Here is a 26,228-nt window from a genome sequence, read left to right as displayed (position 1 = left end):
CTTGAGTGGCGAACAAGGGAGTCCACAGCATTTGGACATTCAGTATTGGCATCAGCTTGCCAGGATCACCCGCCCTAGGGTAAAGCGATACTTGCTAAATCCCCAGTTGTGCTGCTGTTGGGCGTAGGGGGAACGAAAGATTGTGAATGACAATCTGTTTTCCCTTAGCCCAAACAGCAGCACAAGGCTCCCTCCCTATGCTGTATTTGTACTATTTGTTTGTACTATGTCATATTACTCCTGTTAAATAGATGTCTAAAACCTTTTACTTGCTACTAACACAAAGGGGAGTTGGTCCTCTGACCTCTTATAGGGGTTGATTGCTGTTAGGTAATTAAATATTCCACCTGTCCTAACAGCTCATAGGGGCAGGATTATCCCCAGTTGTGCTGCTGTTTGGGCTAAGGGAAAACAGATTGTCATTCACAATCTTTCGTTGTAATGCATTGCATTAGTGTTCAGACCCCCTGGGGTTCAACACCCCTAGGGGGTCTAATAAATGCAAAAAAAATAAATAAAAAAAAAGTAAAAAAAAAAATATAAAAAATATAAAAAGTATTAAAAGTTCAAATCACCCCCCTTTCCCTAGAACAAATATAAAAGTAGTTAAAAACTGTGAAACATATACATGTTAGGTATCCCCGCGTCCGAAATCGCTCGCTCTACAAATCTATAAAAATATTTTTCCTGTTCGGTAAACGCCGTAGCAGGAAAAATAGTCAAAAGTGCCAAACCGCCGTTTTTTTACTGTTTTAATTCTGATAAAAATTTGAATAAAAAGTGATCAAAGCAATAACATTTCCTGAAAATGGTAGAACTAAAAAGTACACCCGGCCCCGCAAAAAAAGACGCCCTATACATCCCCGTACACGCACGTATAAAAAAGTTACGGCTGTCGGAATATGGCGACTTTTAGAAAAAAAAAATTTTAACACCGTTTTGGAATTTTTTTTAGGGGTCAAAATGTAAATAAAACCATATAAATTTGGTATCCCTGGAACCGTACCGAAACACAGAATACAGGGGACATGTCATTTTGGCTGCACAGTGAATGCTGTAAAACCAAAGCCCGTAAGAAAGTCACAGAAATGCATTTTTTCTTCAAATCCACCCCATTCTGAATTTTTTTCCTGCTTCCCAGTAGATTATATAGAATAATTAATGGTGGCATCATGAAGAAAAAATTGTCCCGCAAAAATTAAGACCTCATATGACTCTGGGAGCGGAGAAATAAAAAAGTTATGGGGTTTAGAAGGAGGGGAGTCAAAAACGAAAAACGAAAATCAAAAAATGCCATCGGCGGGAAGGGGTTAATATCCCATATCTCAGCAATTTGAATTGTCCGGCTCAATAGACAAGCAAATATGCCTGATAAAATGGTAAAAAATCTTCTAAGCTGTTCTTGTAAGGTACATCACCATCCATTGTCCTGATACACTCCTATCGCTTATGCACCTATAAGGGGCTTTTAGGTCGGGGATCCACGCTTCAAAAATACTGGCTAATCCCATTCACACACTGCCCAATATAATCTGCAGCCAAGAAGCTGTGTTTTCAGAAACACTCGCTTTTTTGATAATCGCAGCATGTCAGTTATACCTGTGGGAATGCTATAGCTTTCTGTATGGGTATAATAGGGGTAGAAAGTCAGCAGCGGAAAACAAAGGAAGGAAAACAAAGGAAAATGCTGTGAAAAAAAATACAATGCGTTTCCGCCGCAGTTTTTTCCACAGCATTTTTTGGCTGTGTTTTGCAACGTGGGTGCTCAGTCTTAAACTAAGGCCACACGGGGCGTCCCGTAGCAAAAAAGCATTGCAGGAAAAACCGCAGCGGCAACACATCGCGGTTCTTCCCGCAGCACATAGGTTTCCTTTGCAGACTTTCTGTTTCAATTATACCTATGGGGCACCACCGGCGTTTCCATAGGTATAATTGACATGCTGCGTTTTCCAAAACCACACTGGTTTGGGAAATCATGGTGTAACTGCACTGTGATTTTTACTGCAGAGTGGGCATGGGATTCACTAGAACCCCATCTGACTGTACAATGCAGCGGGCAAATCACAGCATTTACCCACGTGGGGCCCCAGCCTTAACCAGGAACCTTTGATATTGAGAAGTTTATGTATGTCTTTTCCAGGTGATCCAATGCCATAATAGTGATAAGAGTTGACTATTATTCAGAGAATTGAGTCAATTCAAGATAAGATAAGAAAATCCTTTAATAGTGCCATGATGGGGAAATTCAGTGTGTTACAGCAGCATGATAATAAAATAATAATACAAAAAGCTACATGGTAGAGGCATTACAGTGACAGTAGGTACAGATAAAAAGATAAAGGAAAGAAGACAGTAGGAGGATCTTTCAGTTCTCTGTGTGGAGTGATCTACGCTTAGTCCAGTGTTGATTGTACAGCCTAACCGTAGTGGGCAGGAAAGACTTCCAAGACTTCCATACACTTAGGGTGAAGCAGTCGGTCACTGACAGTACTGCCTAGTCACGGTCTCATACATGGGATGGAGTTGTTCTCCAGCATAAAACTCACCACAGACAATATCCCTCTGTCCCCAACCACCTGTATTGCATTCAGGGGGCTCCCCAGGACAGAGCTGACCCTTCTAATCAGCCTGTCAAGTCTATTCCATTCCCCGGTTGGTATGTTTCTCCCCCAGCAGGCCACTCCAAAGAAGGTGGCTGATGCCACTACAGAGTTGAAAAAGGCCCTAAGAAGTGTCCCCTGGACTCCAAAGGCCCTCAGCCTCCTGAGCAGGTACAGCCTGATGTGGCCCTTTCTGTGCAGCGCCTCCAGGTGATCAGCCCAGTCCAGTTTATTATTGAGGAGCACACTCAGGTACTTAGAGGTCTTAACTATCTCAATGCCCATTCCCTGATTGACCACTGGTTTTAGAGCACATCTCCACTTCCGAAAGTCCACCACCATCTCCTTGGTGTTCCCAACATTAATCCTAAAGTGGTTCCGCTGGTACCATTCCATAAAATCCTGGTTCAATTCTCTGTACTCCCTGTCATCTCCATCTATGATGAGGCCTACTATTGCAGAGTCATCAGAATACTTCTGTAAGTAGCAGCTAGATGAGTTGCACCTAAAATCTGTATTGTATAGTTGAGGTGCCCCCATATTACATGGCCGTATGTTTCAAGGATCTGTTTTTTCACAGGTCCAATCAGCTCAGGTCCATAAAAATAGTCCAAGGGGTCCGGAAAAAAAATTAGAGCATGTTCCATGAGTGTCATTATCATTAGCAAGTCATCATCATGCATAACCAGCTTGAAACATGTGAAAAACACTAAACCATCTATAAAGCGTCTTGAACCCTTAAGGGTGCATTCACAAGGAGTTTTGTGGCGCTGTTTTTGCCACAAAACTCATGTAAAGAAGCAGCGCTGCCAAACAGAATCCCATTGAGTTCAATGATTTCCATTTTATGCACACTACACATTGAAATCAATGGTAAAAAAGTCTCCCATTGATTTCAATGTGTAGTACGCGTAAAACGGAACCCACTGAACTCAATGGGATTCTGTTTTGCAGCGCTGATTCTTTACACGAGTTTTGTGGCAAAAACCGTGCCACAAAACTCCGTGTGAATGCACCCTTAGGCTAAGGCCCCACATTGCGGAAAACCTGTGCTGTTTTTGTGATGCATCCACATCAATGAAAAAAAATACAGGCTACAGAAAAAAACACAGATATCTGATTAAAAACGTAGACATTAATAGGTACGTATTGCATCCACAAAAATGTAAACGCCACATGTACGAGATATGTGGACATGTGAATAAGGCCTAACCCCTCGTTCACATCTGCATTGGCATTTCATCCAGGGGACTCTGCATGAGGATCCCCTGAACAGAATACCAAACGCATTTGCAAGCCCTGTGCAGTAAAAGCACAGACTATAGACTATAATGGGGTCCATGTGCCTGCCTCGCACTGCCCGCATGAATCATGCAGAAAGAAAAGAAGATTGTGAACTGCTTTCCTGTCTACATGTTCTGTGCGGAGACTCTGGCGGCAAGCACACAGACCCGATTATAATCTATGGGGTCCGTGTGCCTTTACTGCACAGCGCCTGCAATTGCATTTGGTATTCCGTTCAGGGAGGTCCCCATGCAGACTTCCCCGGATGGAATACAAACGCAGATGTGGAACAACCCTTACTGTGACTTTAAGCAGCCACTACTAGGTATTGTTGATTTTTTTTTCCCCTGTTATTGGCCTGAGGAAATAAGCAGAAGTTCCATGCACCTACTCTGTCCATACAGAGAGCCTTTGTGGCTGAAGTAGGGTGTAAGTGGAACCCAATGGTTTTACCATTAAAATACATTAAAGGGAACCTGTCACATATACAGTATAATTCAGTGCATTGTAGAGCAGGAAAAGCTGAGTATATTTGTATATTTTTCTGGGGAAATAAATCTGTATAACTTGTATCCTATTTATGTATATCTTGCTCTTTCTGCGCGTAAGAATGGACATCTAGTCAAGAGTGTGGTCCTATAAAATGATTGGCAGCCCTCCATGTATAACTGTTCTTACAGAAATTCAAAAGAAAGAGCAAAGAAATTATAAAAACTATATATCAACCTATTCAGCTGCTCCTGCTCTGCACTACGCTGACTGCAGATGAGCCGTGTTTTCCATATGATAGCTTCCCTATAAAAGACCATTTCAAGAAATTCTGTCATAACACAATCTTTCGCATGAAAAAACAGCTACAAGCAGCAGTCGGTATCAATTGCATCAGATATTTCAGGTGATTAAACAAAGGAAGACATCAGGTGAGAAACCTCATAGAAAAAGAAAACATCAGACAACATCAATACTTCTAGGAAATGCATCTCATGAGGATCACTCATCCTTGTAAGAAGACACTAGAGAATCCACATTTAGCTGGAGATTGGAGACGTCCCTCGGAAATGGGACAAAATAATATAATAAATATTATTATGAAAAGATCCAAGAGTATAATAATTTTTCATGGGTGTCCACAATGGGGCATAATACTGTGTGCAGGGACCACTATGGGGAGTAATACTATGTGCAGGGGCCACTATGGGGCATAATACTGTGTGCAGGGTTCACTGTGGGGCATAATACTGTGTGCAGGGGCCACTATGGGGCATAATACTGTGTGAAGGGGCCACTATGGGGAATAATAGTGTGTGTAGGGGCCACTATGGGAAATACTACTGTGTGCAGGGGCCACTATGGGGCATAATGCTGTGTGTAGGGGCCACTATGGGGCATAATACTGTGTGCAGGGGCCACTATGGGGCATAATACTGTGTACAGGGGACACTATTGGGGATAATACTGTGTGCAGGGGCCACTATGGGGCATAATACTGTGTGCAGTTGCACTATGGTGAATAATACAGTGTGCAGGGGCCACTATGGGGCCTAATATTGTGTAAAGGGGCCACTATGGGGCATAATAGCATGTGCAAGGGCCACTATGAGGCATAATACTGTGTAGGGGCCACTATGGGACATAATACTGTATGCAGGTGCACTGTGGGGAATAATACTGTGTGCAGGGACCACTATGGGGCATAATACTGTGTACAGGGGCCACTACGGGGCATAATACTGTGTACAGGGGCCGCTATGGGGCATAATAGTCTGTGCAGGGGCCACTGTGGGGAATAATACTGTGTGCAGGGGCCACTATGGGGAATAATACTATGTGCAGGGGCCACTATGGGGCATAATACTATGTAGGGGCCACTATGGGACATAATAGTATATGTAGGTGCACTATGGGGCATAATACTGTGTACAAGGGCCACTACGGGGCATAATATTGTGTACAGGGGCCGCTATGGGACATAATAGTGTGTGCAAGAATGTGGGAGGGGGGGCAGTCAGTTGGGGTCTTTATGAGGTTGGTCGGACGGGGTCTTCGGAGGGGGTCGGTCGAGGGGGTGGCCTTATGTCAAAAGTGTGCCACAGGGCCCCACCATTCCTAGTATGCCACTGCTTGGTATAACCACTACACAGAAAATTGAGCGGTGCTTCTAGCTCCATTTTATGTATTAGTTCTAGCTCTGGCAGCAGCTGAAAATAGCTGATCAGTGGGGGTGCCTGATGTCCAACTGCTAGTGTTCTGATATTGATTCCCTATCCTAAGGAGAGGACATCAGTATCCACAGAATAACCCAGAAAACCTTGCTATTTGTACAGACCATTACCTCGCTCTGATCTAATCCATTGACCACTATGGCTTTTTAAATATTCCATGAAGATTCATCTATAAACACTTGTCTTTAATGCCTTTTTGCAACTCAGGATTTCACAGGCTTTGGGCATAATACTTGAAGAGAACAATCAATTCTCCTACATCAGCAAAGAGCTCAAAAACTCAAGACTTAAATCAATGGGATTTTCCATTTTGATTTCCCAGCCTGAATAGTCTTCCGTACTTGCAGAACGAGGTCACCACATCTTATCTTCAGATGCTATATGAGGAGCTCTGTGCGGATCCCCTGCTGTGACTTTAACCGCCATAAGCTTCCGCAGTTTTTCGCTAAGAATTAGGAAGCAAAGCATATGATTAGGCGTTAATCACATTATGATATGTTCATGCCTTCAACGTGGTCTCAGTCACTTATAATCTACCCCGCAGAATTGCGGAATTCAGGCAGAAGTCTTTATTATAAAACCAATTGCCTGAACTACCCAAATGAAATCTTCTACCCATCCAGCTGGACGTGACTAATGTCTTAGCCGCGCAATATGTTAAATTGCCAGCATTCTGCTGTACTGAGGGAATTTTGTCAAGATGAAATCTGTCTTCCATGAAATGTTATTCTCTGAGGGCAGTCTGATAGAGGAGGAAAATAGCTATTACAGTCTCCTATTGATTGCCTATATTTTTAAGTGGTTTCCACCACCAATTCATTTGCATGCAAGATCTTGCATACATTATACCAATTGCTACAAGGATGAGTTGAAACAATGCAGTAAACTAGAAGCTTTGTGTAACATGAAAGCCGCTAGACCCATATCTGTTACATAAACCGTGTCCAACATGTATCAGTCTGGGCGCTTTTAATGGCTATTTTTTGGATCACTTTTTTGGAGTATGTTTTGTGATAAATGCAGGGGCAGACATATCGCCTGTATAGCCAGTTCAGGAAGGGCGGTATTTAAAGAGGACCTTTCATGTTCTCATGCATATGCAGTTCTATATACTGCTAGAACGCTTTCCCGTTAGGTGCTCCAGGGCTGGAGATGTCATTGCTGTTAATTTCAGCACCGATCTCTCCCCACTTTCAGAAGGCTGTTCCTGACTGTTTAGCTGGGTTGTGAGGAATGCCCCCCTTCCACAACAAAAATACTCGTGCCTTAGTGGTGTAACTAGGAATGGTGGGGCCCCAAGCCGAACATTTGACCGCTATTACCTAGGTAGTTACACCACTGTTGTGCATGGACTTGTACTGGGGGGGGGGGGGCATTCCTCTGAACTCAGCACCATTGCTGGGCAGTAAGGAAGGCCCCCTCTGACAGTAAAAGGCTATGTTAGAGTACTGTCAGTTGGGAGGGGGCAATGAGGCCAGACTGTTAGAAATGTCCTTCTGACAGTGAGGAGAGATTGGTGCTGAAATTAATGGCACCGATATCTCCCTGCAGCACATAATGGGAAAGCTGACAGTGCGCTGAATTCAGCACACTGTCGGCTTTCTAGTGGTATTTAAAACTGAATATGCATGAGGACTTGAAAGGTCCTCTTTAACCACCTCCAAATATTGACCGCAATAACAGAATATGTGAAGTAAGGGGGTTGCTACACACAGCGAGAGAGCTCCTCCTGTCTAATGCTCTACTTTAAAAACTTACATGGGAGAGTAGCTTGGAATGGTGCACGCTCTATACACAAGTAACCTGTTTCAAAATCGAGCACTGCAGCTTTCAGGACCTGTTATTTCATACACCAGGAGAGCGACACTGCTGAAATGAAAGTAGTTGTCCAGTTTCAGACCCATTAAAAAGCAAATGTTATTGTTAGTACAATGAAAATTCTACTTCTCTGCTTGCCCTCATTCATTCTGCTTACTTTCAATGGAAAAATTCAGTCCAAGGTCATGTGATGGACAGACAGGTGCACAGCTCACTACAAGACAGATGTTGGATGCCAGAAGTCCTCAGCAACTGATATCCCAGGTCCTTTCCTTAGGTCACTGATTGTCCTCTGCGGGCTAAGGAAATGACACTGGACATTGCAAGCTTGGTTTTTGGGGCGGATTTCTTACACCTTCTCTGGCCTAAAATTATTAAAACAAAAAAAAACAAAAAAAAAAAAGATCCTGGACAACTCCTTTAGCTTACATTGGCCTCAGGATAAAACATTTTGGATCGACCTCAACATACAAGAGTGAAGATCCATCATCATGTTCATTGAACTAGTAAAATCCCAGAGCGAAGTGCATGCACTGACTGCTGACTAGTAGCGCCTCTACAGTATAGTGCAATACTATATGTTCTGTACTTTACCTATGCCAGGATGAGCTGCTCCTTTGGACACCAGGTGAGAGCAGCGCCATGAAATTTTTCAGCCGCACTGTATATACTCTTCAGCACCCTGTAAATGCTCCCATTACTATCATAGAAAGTGGTTTGTTGACTATTTTTTGTGTAATAATGTGCTATTTCTATATTAGGCATCTGATTAATTCTTTTTAATCTTCTTTTTTTTATTTTAGAGTTATAGTCTCCAAGTTACAATGGTTTCATCTTACAATGGTCGTCTCGCTGTAACTAGTTTAGGAACCAATGAATCTCCAAACCAGAGAAACTTTATGAGCAACATTTTTGAACAAAAATACTAGAAAACCCAACAGAAACTATACTATACTATACTATACTATACTATATGTGACTATAGGCTGATGATGATGATGGTGGTGATGATGATGATGATGATGATGATGATGATGATGATGATGAAAACTGTTAAGAAGGAAGATAAAAATAATAGACCACCAAGTGAATGAATCACATGAAAATAAAAAACTTTTTTGTGTTATTTTATGTTTGTTTGCTAACTATACTTATGTATTTTATGTGCTTTTTTAGAACTAACTCAGGAGCTTGAAGAGAAACAAGTGGAAAGCTTCCAGCAAGGTACGAAAACCTTCATGTTCATCTCTCTCTGTTTTCTATCTATCCTTTGCTGCCTACATTATGCTCACTTTGCCAAGTTTTATATATTCCCTTCATTACACGCAGGCAGGTTAGTTGTTAGTCATAGCCAAAACCGATAATATCTCTAGTGGTCTTTGATGTTATTTTGCTGGTATGGGGGGAAAAAAGTGGTAATGGAAATATCTTTGATAGTCTACAGAAGAAAAGAGATGATGGCCAATTATCAAATAGATAAATAGGTAAAATGAAGATAAAATGTTGGCTGTTTGAAGTTGCCACTAGGGGGAGCTCTTTACATAAATATAATTTCCTTTGCTTTCTATGATAGATAGATCTTTATGTAAAGCATTCCCTCTAGGGGCTTCAGCAGATAGACAGAGCAAGCTGCTGGTAAAATTCTGTCCCCCTGTCCCCATCATTGGACAATACAGGAAAAAAAAGGGGGATGACCACAATGACCAGATGCCCTCTCACCTTGCAGGGTTGTGAAATAGTCACAACATCCTTGATCGCGTGTAGGCAATAGAGGTTCCAGGTGCAAACACCGGTGGGCCGGGGAATACTATGGATAGTCGGGACCTGTTATTGTGCACTTGATAAAGGGCTTGTTCACAGTCCGAAACGCGTCGTGCCATTCTGTTGTAACACCTCAATAAAGGGTTTTTTGTCGGAACCCTTGGCCTGTGTCTTGCCTTCATCACCAGAGAGCGCGGATTTCCTGTCATGGAACTTTGGTCCTTTCTGTTAACCACCATTGGAGAGGGTATAAAACTTTAGTTTGTTCAAATTCATCACAAAATGCAAAGAGAGATGTCCAAGTGCGTCTTCTAAGTCCCCATAGTGATTACAGCTGGTAGTGAATTTTCTGATCTACTTCTATGGTTTTGTAAAGGGAAGTAGGAAATTTGGTTCTTTCTGTAACAGAAAGATGTGAATCCTCTGAAGATGTATTATAAAATGAATCAGAGATTTATTTATTTATTAATATCAAACCATAAATTTACAGATGTGAAGCTTTAATCTTTTTATCTAGATATGATTGTTATGAAAGATGACTAAATTTGTGGAAAATAGCTTTGTTGGTATTCCACTAACCCCATTCTTCTAGCTATACAGCTACTTACTTTGCCAGCCACTTGCCTACATTGTGCTCTCATTTTTGAGCTGCTCAGATATAAAATAGCCTAAAGCATTCTCTTCTGAAATTCTGGCTAACACAGAGCTGCCAATTGGATACTCGGAAGGTTCAATCTCCCCAAAGTGCATCATTTTCCATTTGGGAAGACTAAGTTTCCATTGTGTCCATTCCATTTTAGTGTCATTGGCAAACAGGAAAACCTTACCTTGACAAAGCTATGGAGAGCACTTCACAGGTATTAAGCTAAGGGTCGGTTCACCACTTAGTGGCTCTCACACAGTATCTTGCCTCCTAGTGGTCTCCATACAATATAAAGCCCCCATATAATATAATATTCTCCCAGTGGCCAATCACAAATTAAAATGTGCCCCCATCCATGTACTGATAACCCTGTGCTCCACTATTGTATTCAACATTATTTGGCTTCTGAGGATCCACTACCACATACGCACTGGTGCCAATGACTGTTAGTAGTGCAAACTATTCTTTAAAGTGTGACTATCATTTCAGGTGATTTTTCAGAAAAAAATTGACATTTGCATGCAAGAGGAGCTCAGATGCAAAATGTGGGTGGAGACTGCTAAGATGTCTCTGCTAACTGCTATGAAGTTTCTTCTACACAGCATGGAAAACAGTAGATTTTACCCCTGTCTCTAATATACACAAGCAGCAGCATGGAAGATATTGTACATCAGTAGGAGCAGTGTAGCTGTGAATCATGCTTTTGTTTCTTTCAGTTTCTTTTTCTTTCTTTCATTCTCCCTCTGATTGTAACTCATATATTGTATACATGTTATACATGTTATATCTTCTTCCCCTTTGATGAGATCTTCTCTTATATTGCAAAACTGAACGAAAAATTTACCAGGAGACCCACCATCTCGCCTTACAAACCTCTATGTAGCTGTAAGGCAGTAACTTCAGCAGTACCCCTAGAACAGGGATGGGCAATTAATTTTCCCATGGGGCCGCATAAGAAATTGAAACTTTGCTAGAGGGCTGCGCCACGGCAAATTTAGCTCCACCCACTTCTACGTTGACTCCGCCCATTCCCAATCATCTTTCCATGTGCCCCCACACAGTATAATCCTCCTACAGTCACCCATACATTATATGTCCCCTTCCAAATGCCCCACAGTATTAAGCCCCTCTCCTGGTGCTCCAGTATAAACTAGAGGGGACATAAAACTGGAGCAGCTGGAGGGGGACATTAAACAGTGGGGGTAGTTGGAGGGGGACAATAAATTGACAGCTGGAGTGGGACATGAAACTGGGGGCAACTAGAGGAGGATATTAAAATTGGGAAGCTGGAAGCAGACATTAAAGGGGTATTCCCACGTCACATACTCACCAGTATTCACTGCTGTAAAATCTTCTTTCTTCCTGGTTTCTTGCATCATTTGGTGGGTGGAGTTTCACATGTAACCTGCCGTTTAGCTCCGCCCCCAAATTAGAGTGTCGCTCCGCCCACCCATATTGGAATATGAAGTACAAGCAGCAGCAACTCCATTCTGTGTTACATACAGGAATTGCCTGTCTCCATAGACTGCCATAATGAACACAATTGAATTAGCTAGCCTGATAACTGGGAGAACAGAAGAAATGAAAGCAGCTCCTCTCCCCTATCTGAGAGCAGGAAGGTCACATGTGGTGTAGACACAGGAATAGCTAGATACACAGGCTCACTCCCTGCACTTAGCCCCTCCTCCCTCCCCCCTGAGAGCAGCAGATACATCACTTGACTTATGACCAGATAAGTCACGGGATGTGTAAAAAAAAAAATGAATAAAGTAAGATAGTGGACAAACAAAGCAGTTTTGCTGAAGCAGTGTATTTAGGAAAAGTCTTACATCCACATTAAAAAGCAGTATAGATAGGATCCTTGTGATGGGACAACCCCTTTAAACCGTAGGGGTAGCTGGAGGGTGACATTAAATTGGGGGCAACTAGAGGCAGACAGGTCCCCCTACAGCTTTCTCCATGGTTTAATGCCCCCTCCAGTTGTCCCCAGTTTAATGTCCCCCCCAGTTTAAGTGCCCTCTTCATCTACCCCCAGTTTCATGTCCCCCCCTCCATTTCTCCCTCCGTTTCATATCCCCTTTATTTTCCCCATTTCATGTCTCCCCTCCATCTCTCCCCCAGTTTCATGTCCCCCCTCCATCTGCCATCTCTTCCCTAGTATAACATTCCCCTTCCATCTCTGCCCCTAGGTTACTGAGATACACACACATGGACACATATAGACACACACACACATATATAGACACACACATATAGACACACACACACACATACAGACAGAAATATAGACACACACACATATAGACACATATACAGACACAGACAGACACATATAGACACACACACACACACACTCTACACCCTGCATCTCTCAGTACCTTATGACACACTCCACATGTCTCCATCTTCTGCCGGCACTAAGACACGCCCCCTAGACACACCCCCTAGACACGCCTCCCTAGTCAAGCTGTGCGGGCCGGACTGAATCAGTCAGAGGGCCGGACTTTGCCCAGGTCTGCCCTAGAAGATCGGGTATGTTAAGACACCCTCCAGAATGAAGCATCACCCCATCAGCTGTCCATCAGAGGAAAATGGAAGAGATTTGGAGATGGGTAACCCATATGCTCTCAGTGGATTTCTATCAGTAACAACATCAAGCACCATGCACTTCGTATTGACAAATAGCGTGCATATAGCATATTCCTCTCCAGTTTATTTTTACATTCTTCCTAGGTTTAGTATCCCTTTAAATCTTCCCATACTATTTATAGGCAAATGTAGACTAATAATGCTAAATTTTGCTAAGGTGATACTGACTGTTCTGTTCAGCAGTTTCCTACATGTAGAAACACGACTCAGGGAAAATATGTGATGAATAATACCTTCCTGTCTTTCATCTTTTTGATTTTATTATGCATAGGACGGTGTCCCAGTCACTCATTATTGTAGCTAGGTATGCAGACAGGAAGACGCATAGTGCGCTGTTATGCAGTGCTGAGGTTGCAGTATTTGGTGAAATAAAATTTCCTAATGGAATGGCTACCTCCTCAGACCTCAATGCAAGAAACACTGGGCCCTGATACATGGGAATGTGTAATAACTCATACCAGTCATGTATTGACCAGTTCCCTGCTAGCTCATAAAATCGTAACATAGTCATTATGTTTTACAATAAAAGAAAGCAAGGACTACAACATAATTAAATCCTAATTATAAGGTGCTGATCAGTATTCTGTCTCAGATATAAAATCACTGCCTGCCGCTCCCTACTAGGGTAGTTGTCTCTTTTCTGCTCGACTGTGCTAGTCTCCCTCACTTTGGGTAATGGTTCCTGCCTCCATCCTCTATCGGCTTACTTATGAATCCCCGGTACCCTAAGGTTATATAAGGCACTTTCCCACATTGCCTGAGCAGCTTGGTTCCTAGTGTCCCTACTAAGGTGTTTGGATAACCTTTGTTGTTTGTCTTTCTGTTTCCTGACCTATCCCTATAAAGCTGTATCTGGACATGTTCTGCCAGCCCTGACCTCTCCTTATTTATCATATTTGAATCTGTGCTGGTCTGATCTGTGCCAGTTGTACCATCATGAAAGGACAATACCTGCCCTGACCTTGGCTTGTCCTCTGACCATGTCCCTGCCTGTGCCTTCAGTGCCTCACACCATAGTCTCTTGGCTCATCTTGATCAACTTTCACTAAACTGCGAATACTCCTGAGGTAGCAACAGGATGGTTCCCCATAGGAAGGACCAGATCCCCATATAGGGTTAAAGAGTGAAAAACAGGGCACCACGTAAACAATGTCCTCAGGCATAGCCCCAAGTCAGATCAGTTTAGTGGCACAGTGCGTTCACACTTGATGTGTTATGTAAGGCTAAGGCTCCCCACCATCCAAGAGCCATAACACGGCCATATAAAATAAAGTTTTATACTTTAATACCACCATTTAATGTTCCATGTAAACTTTTAAGAAAGTGTAAAAAAAAATCATTTGTGTTGTGGAATGGTAAAAAAAAATATTTCTATTGTTTGTTTTTTGGGGTTTTGTTTTTACAGCATTTTACCATGTGCTAAAAACATGATGTTATATCTATTCGTCAGGTCAGTAAGATTACAGCGAGAACAAACTTATATAGTTTTTGTAATCTTTTGATACTTTCGAAAACATTCGAAAAAAATTGACTTGTCTTGCCATACTTTGACGGTCTCTAGATGTAAACGGACCATAGTCACTTCCTACTGTGTATAACTGGTATCTGACCATTGTATGGTGAGTGCATTAGAGAAGTATACAAGTATACTATCATACGTAGTGCTCAGTCACTGTATCCAAGCCTGCGTTTGGAATGGGTGCAGTGGCGTAACTAGGAATGGCGGGGCCCCGTGGCGAACTTTTGACATGACCCCCCCCCCCAACCGACACAGATGCCGAAGACCTCGACCGATCCCCTCCTATGCCTTCCTGCGTGCTATACTATGCCCCATAGTGGCCCCTTCACACAGTATTATCCCCCCTAGTGGCCCCTGCACACAGTATTATCCCCCATAGTGGCCCCTGCACACAGTATTATCCCCCATAGTGGCCCCTGCACACAGTATTCTCCACCATAGTGGCCCCTGCACACAGTATTATCCCCCATAGTGGCCCCTGCACACAGTATTATCCCCCATAGTGGCCCCTGCACACAGTATTATGTCCCTTAGTGGCCCCTGCACACAGTATTATGTCCCATAGTGGCCCCTGCACACAGTATTATCCCCCATAGTGGCCCCTGCACACAGTATTATGTCCCTTAGTGGCCCCTGCACACAGTATTATCCCCCATAGTGGCCCCTGCACACAGTATTATGTCCCTTAGTGACCCCTGCACACAGTATTATCCCCAATAGTGGCCCCTGCACACAGTATTATGTCCCTTAGTGGCCCCTGCGCACAGTATTATCCCCCATAGTGGCCCCTGCACACAGTATTATCCCCATAGTGGCTCCTGCACACATTATTATGTCCCACTGTGGACACCCATAAATAATTATTATACTCTGGGGTCTTTTCAGTTATTATACAGTCTTTTCAATTATTATACTCTGGGGTCCGAAAAGACCCCCAAGTGTAATGATAGCAGCAGTAGCAGCTGTCACCGGGCCCCTAATGTCCTGGGCCCTGTGGCAGCTGCCTCTGCTGCTATGGCTGTAGATGCGCCACTGAATGGGTGCATTCTTAAGGTAAGTTAACACAGAGTTTTTTGGACCAGAACCTGAGGCAGAGGCCGCCTCAGGTTCCGGTCCAAAAAATGGGTAGCCGTGACTGAATGCCAGTGCACTGCACTGGCATCCAGTCGCGTACTCCGCTCCGGATTAGGCCCAATGAATGGGCATAGTTGGGAGGGAGTGTCTTCAGGCCGAATCGTGAGGCGAAACAAGCCAGCTCCCGGAAAAAACACCTGAGCAGTTCCCATTGATTTCAATGGGAGCTGTCTTTTTGGTCAGGATTTTGTGGCGAATACTGCCTCAAAACCTGACCAAAAATCCCTGTGTGAACTTATAGTGAAGTTGGATGTACTTTATGATGAATCAAAACTGTATTGGGACAAACTTTTAGGCGAAGGACCCTTATTGTGGAAAACCTGTCTTTTTTGCTACAGATTTTCCTGCAAGTTTTTTTTTTTTTTTTTTTTTTTTAAATCCAAAAGCAGATGTTTGAAGTGCTTCCTTTGTACTTCTCATCCCTTTTGTAGTAAATCCTGGCTCAAAAACACAGCAAAATCTGAAACAAAAAAGGACTTTTTTTGCAACATGGTTTTTGTGCAGTTTTTTTTAGTTAAGTCCTAATTTTACAGACAAAACACTTTTTGACCAGGGCCCCAAGGGACGTTGCCTGTGGTGGAAACAACATGGGAAAAGTCATGATGTCTTATAGTCAGGGCAAAGTGGATGTGATTCTAGCGAACCCCATGTACATTTTGCGGTAAAAACCACGGTGCAGACATGCTGCAATTTCCAAAACCGGTGTGGTTTTGGAAATCCCAATATGTCAATTATACCTACAGAAATGCAGACAGTTCCCCATAGGTATGCATTTTTTCCTGCAGCGCTTTTTTGCTGCAGGACGTCCTGTGGGGCCTTAGCCTTTTACATGTTTCATTGTAAACTGCACCAGAAACTGCATGTAGTTTATTTTGATGCACCTTTAACTGTACTTTGTGAATGCACCATTTATCTAAGACCCTAGCAATGAACCAGGGGGCTAGTGCTATAACAACTATACTGCTGAAAGGTACAAACAGGATGGAAAGAGAAGCTGCATGAGGGCCCCAGTTGACCTTTTGCCTTTGAGTCTTCAGTTACACCCCTGTTTACACACAGCTGTTTAGTGGCATGTTAGCTGTGGGCAAGCTGTATTTTTGTACAATTTTGACTTTTCTTTTTTTTTGGGGGGGGGGGGGGGGACAAACTATCCAATAGAAATTAAAGGACTGTACATTTTTATTCTTTGTGACACTTGCCATGCAGGATAAATATTGTGACAGTTTAATAGTTAGGAATATTTTATATGTGTCTTTTTGGGCTTTTTTTATGTTTAATAGGAAAATAACTTTTTTTAATGTTTATTATTTGTGGATTTTAAATCTAAGACCGCATGTAGCAGGCCACAGCGAAAAAGCGCTGCGGGAAAAACCACAACAGAAATGCATGTTTTTCCCGCAGCTTTTTTCCCATAAAGTCCACAGAGGTTATTAGCTTCCACAGCATCACAGCACTTCGTGACACATCCCAGCAGTCCAGGAAGAACAACAAGAGCCTGGGGTCTTGTCATGTGTGACAATATATCTCCACTCAGCCCCCTTCCACGATAAGGTCAGCAAGGTGGGCAGCTCTCCCACTCACCTTGTGCCAGTATGACTATATACCAGGGGTGGGCAATTAATTTTCCCATGGGGCCGCATAAGAAATTGAAACTATGCTAGAGGGCCACGCCATGGCAAATTTAGCTCCACCCACTTCTACATTGACTCCGCCCATTCCCAATCATCTTTCCATGTGCCCCCACAAAGTATAATCGTCCTACAGTCACCCGTACATTATATACCCCCACATTGTAATGTTCCCTTCCAACTGCCCCACAGTATTAAGTCCCTCTCCTGGTGCCCCAGTGTAAACTGGGGGAAACTAGAGGGGACATGAAACTGGAGCAGCTGGAGGGGGAAATTTAAACAGTGGGGGTAGTTGGAGGGGGGCAATAAATTGACAGCTGGAGCGGGACATGAAACTGGGGGCAACTAGAGGGGGACATTAAAATCAGGAAGCTGGAAGCAGACATTAAAACCGTAGGGGTAGCTGGAGGGTGACATTAAACTGGGGGCAACTAGAGGCAGACAGGTTCCCCTCCACCTACCTCCATGGTTTAATGCCCCCTCCAGTTGTCCCCATTTTAATGTCCCCCAGTTTGTGCCCTCTTCATCTACCCCCAGTTTCATGTTCCCCCCTTCATGTCTCCCTCAGTTTCATATCTCCCTTCATTTGCCCCATTTCATGTCTCCCCCAGTTTCATGTCCCCCCTCCATCTGCCATCTCTGCCCTAGTATAACATTCCCCTTCCATCTCTGCCCCTAGGTTACTGAGACACACACAGATAGACACAGACAGACACAGACAGACAGACACATATAGACACACATACAGACAGACACATATAGACAGACAGACACATATAGACAGACAGACACATATAGACACACATACAGACAGACACATATAGACAGACAGACACATATAGACAGACAGACACATATAGACAGACAGACACATATAGACACACATACAGACATACATACAGACAGACAGACAAACACATATACAGACACACACTCCCCCCTGCATCTTACATTCCCCAGTACCTTTATGACACACACCACATGTCTCCATCTTCCTGCACTGTCCTGCCGGCACTAAGACACGTCCCTAGACACACCTCCCTAGTCAAGCTGTGTTGGCCGGTCTGAATCAGTCAGAGGGCCGGATATGGCCCGGGGGCCGGGCTTTGCCCAGGTCTGCTATATACAGTCATAACACTTTGCAGATGTTCTGTGGAGTCAGGTTGTCTGCTAAAAGGTGATAGCAAGGCTCTCAGTCCACTGATCCCAGACACCCCCTGTTAAGAATAACGAAGTTAGCACAATCATGACAATGCTGTGCTCAGGTTGAAACAAAGGGATGAGCCAAGCTACCTCCAGGGAGGAATTAGGCTTGAACAATTGGACACTATCTCTGGCATCTTGCTAATCAGGTCGAGTAAATTAACAGGGCAAAAGGGAAATATATCTGAGAAGGCAGTAAAAAAAACCATAACTCTAGGCCATTCATCACACCCATGTAAACAAATCCAGAGAATGCCATGAGCTCCCAGAGAAAGCCAGAAATCACTCAAAACACTGCTAAAGGTATTTTGATGCAATTATTAACCCATTAATAGAACTAACAGACTTTTTAAAAAAAAAGCCCAGAAAACCCCTTTAGGCCGGGGTCCCACGAGTCGGAAATGCCGTGGGAAAAATCGCAGTGTTTTACAATAATTGCAAAGTGGATGGGATTCTTATGAACCCCATGCCCGCTTTGCGGTAAAAAACGCAGCCCAGACACGCTGTGATTTCCAGAAACGGCGCAGTTTGGGAAATCGCAGCATGTGAATTATATCTATGGAAATGCTGGCAGCTTCTCCGTAGATATTATGGTAACAGAAAGTCCGTGGAGGAAAACTCTGTGAACTTTGTTTAAAGCACTGCGGGAAGAACTGCGGTGCATTCCTGCCGTGGATTTTCGTGCAGTGCTTTTTTGCTGCGGATCGTCCCGTGGGGCCTTAGCCTTAAGGTACATCTGATTGATCTGTTAAATAATAGAAATAGCTTTTTCTTGGGCTGTTTTCATGAATCCTTCAATAGACTCAGGTCTATGAGGGATTTGTGAAAATGAATTTTCTTGGAATATATACTTTTTTTACGGCCGTTCACACTGTCTGTTCTGACTTATAGTGGGCCACTTCTTTAGGATAGTCATATGTCCCAATAGAATATACAAGGACAGGATTGTCTTTATGTAGCAGTCCCCTTAGCAAAGTATAATGCATATCAGAATTCCTAATATTCCAAGTCCCTAATATTTTATCTGAAGCACTTGAAAAGTGCAGGTACTCTTTATTACACAATATACATAGACTTTCAAGGCTTGTGAGTTTTAGCACGAACACCAGGTTACTTGGTCTGCAGACTAGGATTTCCTATAATGTAATGTACTTTGCTGCCACTTAGAGTTGTAGTAGCTGCAGGAGAAGACGCATATTAAGTATTGGTAACTGACACACACATAATGGATATTAGAAAATGCAGATTGTGTCCTATTAACTTACTAGCAAGAAAGGTGCTGAGTTGTTTCTTCCATAAAATGCTACACTTATGCTAAGTCCTGTGGATCTGTAGGGAATAATGCCAACCCGCAACATTATTTATGGATTTAACACATGAAGTTTGAAGGAAAGGTGTTTCAGCATGTACCCTTGGCAGAATAGGGTTCTCCTGACTCCTAGCAATACCGAAAACATAGCAAAATATCCACAAGATGTTTGCACCAAAGTGCGTCAGATCTCGAAAATTAAAAATAGACCTTAAAAGTGGTGTATCCAAGCACCTAAAAATACTCAAAAAGAAACAAACAATGGGTGCGAGTCCATAATTTACAAAAATTTATCAAAATTTATTGAGAGAATAATAAATATATATTTGTACATAAACACAGAAAAACATTGGAGAAGGGCAATACTAATAAGTGTCAAATAAACAGCAGAGCTCCAAACATCAAACTATAGAGTGTAGATAGTAAATAATAGAGCACTTGAGTATTTTACACCAACCATTGAAATGTCATCAATAGATGCAGATGGCCATCATATCAGTAGGGTCCATATATATCATGTTCACAGAGGGCAATGACAAAGCAACAGGACATCAATCATGTCCATATGGCCGGTCATATGAAACAAGCAATCACAGTATTAAGAGACATTATACCTTAATCATAAAGATCATTGTAACATACAAATAATGCTCATCCCCATCTACATTACCCATATGCGCTATGATTTGCTGACAACCTCTACCTGCTGACCCCTGTAAAGCACTTCAAAAGCAGCGAGATAGAAAGATGGCTATGTATGAGTATGTCGATCTACATGGTAGTTTTTTGGGGGGGCTAGTGAAACACAGAACTGTTTCAGCAACTCACATAAACTATAATAGTACAGTACAAACAGGGAAAAGGAAGACCTCCACTCCCCTTGTAAACTTTTGTCAAATACAAGGGATTGTATTTAACACAAGGAGTTTGACACCCCTGCCTTGATAGGTGGAGGTCTATTAGACATTTATACTGTCTATATGCTAGGTCTCAGATGATAACACTCTTTCAGGGGGCGTTCACACTACCGTCAGTGTCTGACAGGTAGTGTCCGCTCCTAGTGTCCGTTCAAAATCTCTCACGGACATTAGGAGCGGACACTAGCTGTGTCTGTGACACTTGTCATTCATTTAAATGGCGATCAGGTGCGTTCTTTTGCACTCCGTGCCCTTCCTTCACTGTCCGCTTGTAAAGATGGCCGACTTTTCAAGCGGACAGAAAGACCCGACATGTAGGTTTTTTTCTGTCTGCTTGAAAAGTCGGACATCTTTACAAGCGGACAGTGAAGGAAAGGCACGGAGTGCAAAAAAACGCACCCAATCGCCATTTAAATGAATGACAAGTGTCACGGACACAGCAAGTGTCCACTCCTAATGTCCGTGCCAGATTTTGAACGGACACTAGGAGCGGACACTACCTGTCGGACACTGACGGTAGTGTGAACGCCCCCTTACATCTTATTAAAACCCATGTGGCATTAGGACCATAATAGGTTGTATATCCTTGGTCTAGGGCTGGATAAAGGTTGCCTGCTATGAGAGGAGCAGTACTCTAGTATAGGAAACAGGCCATTTTTCTCATGTTACATCTTCATAGAAAGCTTTAAAAGGGTTGGACACTTTCATACCAATATATAATGAAAAGATATACAATTTTCCAATATACTTTCTATATCAATTCCGCACAGTTTTCTAGATCTCTGCTTGCTGTCATTCATTCTGCTTACCTCTAGTGGATGAAATGCTGATCTTGGTCATGTGATATACAGTCCATGGTCATGTGATGTACAGTCCATGGTCATGTGATATACAGTCCATGGTCATGTGATATACAGTCCATGGTCATGTGACGGTAATACAGGTGAACAGCTCATTGTAGTGACAGCACAGTAATCAGACAGTAACCAGTTGTGCATCTGTGTGTCCATCACATGACCATAGACTGTGTATCACATGACCATGGTCAGAGTTTTATCCACTAGAAGTAACAGAATGAATGATAACAAGCAGAGATCTAGAATCCCTGAGAAATTGATACAGAAAGTATATTGGAAAATTGTACAACTTTTGATTTTACAAACAATAACATTTGTCTTCCAATATTGGTCTGAAAGTGGACACCCCCTTTAACTTTATGAAGTTCCTGGCTTTATAACCAGGGGGCAATAAACAAGTGAAACTATAGATATTAAATGTGAAGTAGAAGTATATACTTGTTAACAAGCACCAGACACATATCAGAAGCCATTTTATCCTATATGTCTATATCCTGCTTTCTGCTATTAAAAAATACAATATATGTAAAAGCTTTTCTAATTACAGGTTCTGGGATATTTTATACATTACATATTTCATCTCCTCCTTTCCCAGGCATAGAACACCTTATGACATGAGAACACAAGCTTACACGCTCAGCGCTGTATACCTGCAGGAAGACTTTTGGCTATAATATATGGGATAATTAATAGCAGTACATATTATGTCTTGTTTTAGCAGGTTTCTAAAAGGTGTCTTCTTTTAACATGTAAATTTTGCATCTGTGACTCAAAGAGTCAAAGAGGATTATTATGTGTCTGTAGTGTTGGGCGGAGGCTTCTGATGGGCTGGTGGAGCCACCCCACATTAGGATGGAGGATGGGTAACAAGTTAAATGGCTTCATTCCAAAAACTTACTTTAGATATTTTCAGAACTAATAAAATTATTTCCCTGCATGATATGAAACTGAATGTAAGCTTTGAATAATGTCCAGTTATACCTTTGCTTTAAGGAGGCATTCACCAAAAAGAGATACCAAGATAGTTGTCAGAAGATGACAGTGGTGGGGTTCCACAGTTATGTAGAGTATACCTATCTACTCTCGCTCGAGTAAATCACTTTTTGATTTCATAGTTTAACTACTATTCTCTAATACAGGAAGGTAATAGGAGAGATCCAACAGTAGGATCCAATGAGTAGTATTAGGGGTACCAAAAGCATCTGGAACCTGGGGGGGGGCAAAGGCCTCTCTACAAGATATCAGTATTATAGATAGCACATGGCATATGGGGGCCCAATTGCAGATTTTGCACTGGGGTCAAAGAGCTTCAAGTTACACCTCCTAGCACCTTTTTTTTCAATAGTGAATTATTTCCTATTTTAATCTTTCATTGACTCAAAAATATTTAATATATTAATATAACATATTATTATAATATTATATTAATAAAATATTAATAATGTTATTATTAACATATTATACGTATATTAATAATTATTAATAATAATAATAATATATTATATTTTATATAGAAATTTTGGACATAGTTATGTCACTACTACTTCAATAGAGGTAAGACAGGCATGTAGTATTTCAGTGCTTACCAAAGATGTGCCAGCAAACTCCTCTTAATAATTATAGCAAATCTCAAGTCGTCCATGCACCAGAAACCAAAATCTAAAAAAAAAACAACTAGCAACTGATATAGATATCAGGCTTTATTTGCTCCCATTTAATTCCATAATTATTATTATTTTTTATTATTGTTTATTTATATACACCATTAATTCCATGGTGCTACCTTTGGGGGTTTACATTTGGGGGTTACATACAGTACACAAAATATACAGGTAGATATAAAACAGCGACAGACTGGCACAGTGGGGTAGAGGGCCCTGCCCACAAGGGCTTACAATCTATGAAAATTTTTTAACTATGTTGGGCTGTGCCAAACCTGCCCACTTTTTGAAAAGTAAAATAACCATTATTAGGCCGAGGCCCCACACTGCGGAAAAGCTGCATTTTTTATTGCAGATTTTGCTGCAGTTTTGCATCGTCAGAGGGCTTGGTTTGGCTACAGCAGAGGTAAGGACCCCTAGACAATGAGCATCTAGACCAGTGGGCATGTTTGGCTTATTTATAATATATTATCATAATGTTCCCAGGTATTTGTGACTGCCCTTACCTCCTTGCGGATTTCATATACTTACCCTTACTACAATACAGGTGATTATTATGATCCTTCTTACATTTATCCCTTACACTTTTGTTATTTTTGATTTTCTTTCCCACTTCTGGTCTATATACAGTCTCCTTGTTATCAGATGTTTTCACATGATGCCACCATACCTTAACTGACACATTTCATATATGACTTCCTAGCAAGACTTGTTATTGATACCCATTTTTCTAAGCATACATGGCTTTGCTCAATGTATATATTGTATATATGTTTATACCACTGCCTTCTGTATATTATTTTATTTTCCTCACAATGTTTATTTACATTTTGTGTAGAGTCTGATGAAAATCCATAGAGATCGAAAACGTTCACTTGAACTCTACCATTAAACACGTTTGTTGACTTGATATTACCTTGTGTGAAGTTCCTTCTTTATCCATTAAGTACATTTTATGGTTATGCTTTATCATCTTGGAATATGTTATAATTTCTCTAAAACCAATTCACATATCTAAATTGTGATGCAAAATGGTAGCAAATGTGTTATTAGTTATGCCATCCTAATACATTTTTCTATATTCACAGATCAGCTTGAGTTTGAAATGGAGGAAAAATGCAGAATTTTGGAAGCCAGGTACACTGAAAAAGAACAGTTGAATCTCCAGCTGAAAAAGGATCTCTATCTACGAGAGAATCGGGTTGCAGCCTTGAGATCTAAACTGAGGGACAAAGAAAGGCGGTTCCTAGAGGAGCTGAAACGAAGAAGTCACAGAGTGACCATATTAAATACAGAACTGCATAAACAAACTGAAGCCGCGGCTTATTTATCTTTCCAGTTGCATGCCTCCAAGCAAAAGCAGCAAAGCTCACAAAAAAGTTGCCATATGACATCACGGCCACTGGACATCACTGGAGTCAAGCAACCTCACCATGAAGTAAGAGCCAAACGGAGGGTACATAAGAACCACAATGTCTGGAGGCCTGATTGTTCCTTAGGTATAGATATGTCAGGAGTCTATTTTCAGAAAGATCAAATGACCAACTATGATGAGTTGGAAGCTATGCCAGACCCGGCTCTATTTCTGTACCCTAAGAGGTATGTGCAACCTCACCGGCAGAGATCAGAGACAAAATCCCACTTTGATAAAAGTGCTGCAGGTCCTGCTGGTAGCGTGGCAGCTGGAACTCCGTGGTCAGAGAAACTCTCATCAGATAATGAGGACATGGCACCTCCTATTCCTGTTGTCAAAGCAAAACATCCAAAAAGTGAGAGAGGAAAAAGGCGGGCATTGGCCGGACAAAACTCAAGGGATTCAGAATAAAGTAGTACACCTATTATTGAGTCCCATATTCCCTGTTGGAAGGACACAGAGCAGCAGCTTAGACTGGCCGAAAGATAGAAAAAGCGGGTGCTTTAGTAACATATATATATACGTCCTACAATATTTTGGATCTAATGGAACATTCTCTTTTTGTTACTGTCTTCCTGTGTTTGGCTGCAGTTCTCTTCCAATGCCTAACGGCAGGGTATTTCCTGCTGCCTGTGTACATTGGACAACATATTTCCTCTCGATGCCCTTCTTTTAATGGTTTTTGTGACCTTCTTTTGTTACAATTCTATTTTTATATCATTCATTTCCGTTCTGAAGGGATTGGTGAAATATAACATTTAACATAAGTAACAATAACCATCGCGCTCCAAAAAGAATCCTACAAATTCGTAACCTCATAAAAGCAAAAGAAAGACTATGCACTACTCTAGGAGAATAGTTCTGCTTTCCCCACTACAGTATTTGCGTATTTTTAGGACTCACATACAGTAGGTCTCTTTGCTGCTTGGCCTTGCTATCTACCATAGGAGATAAAGGTTTCATTGAGCCCTGGTTCAGGATAATCTCAACGTGGTAAATACAAATACTGAATGTTCTTTTTCCATTTAAGGAATTTCAAGTTAAAATTTCTAATTTTTCTTAGAACGGATGTCACTACAAAAATCGTAATACGCGCTCAAGGAATTCAGGAATCAGGTGAATGAACTACAGTATGATTTTTTTACCGCAAGGAAAAAGATGTTCTATTTATTTTTACATTGGCCGAAACTGTATATTGAAACACTCCGGTTTGCACAATTGAACAAGAATGAGCTGGTTTCTCAATATCTGATTTACATCAATCCAATTTTTTATTACATACCAAAGTAATAATTACATCACAGCAAGCTGAAGTCATATTTCCTGTAGAGCTTTATGCCATGTAGACAGTATTACTACGCTTAGACTTACGTGATGACGTCATCGATGGCTAGACAAGAAGACACTTTACTTATTCATCAGCCTGCCGCTGTGTTCTGGCTTCATCTAATCTTTATAAAGTAATTACTTTCTTGCTCCATCCTTGCATTTCAATCTCCATTAAATTTTCATCCAGTCCTTGCTTTTACCTTACTCATGAAAATCTTATAGGAAATGCCCTACATGCACATGATAAGACAAGGCCTCTCTCTTGCTAGTTTTTAAAGTG

The 26,228-nt window shown here is 41.8% G+C and overlaps 1 protein-coding gene across 1 annotated transcript in view; it reads left to right on the top strand.

Annotated features, from left to right (window-relative positions):
- The window catches only part of CCDC92B (coiled-coil domain containing 92B), a 59,846-nt gene extending 34,733 nt beyond the window's left edge, over positions 1 to 25,113 (top strand). Inside the window, exons 3-4 of the mRNA XM_075263861.1 lie at positions 9,101 to 9,148; positions 24,294 to 25,113. Coding sequence (XP_075119962.1) covers positions 9,101 to 9,148; positions 24,294 to 25,030 — 785 coding nt within the window. The 3' untranslated portion in view covers positions 25,031 to 25,113. The remainder of the gene's footprint in view (positions 1 to 9,100; positions 9,149 to 24,293) is intronic.
- Positions 25,114 to 26,228: the final 1,115 nt, after the last annotated feature.

Source organism: Leptodactylus fuscus, chromosome 2 (assembly GCF_031893055.1).
Source record: "Leptodactylus fuscus isolate aLepFus1 chromosome 2, aLepFus1.hap2, whole genome shotgun sequence".
Lineage (NCBI taxonomy): Eukaryota > Metazoa > Chordata > Amphibia > Anura > Leptodactylidae > Leptodactylus > Leptodactylus fuscus.
This window is presented reverse-complemented; position numbering and strand designations above follow the sequence as displayed.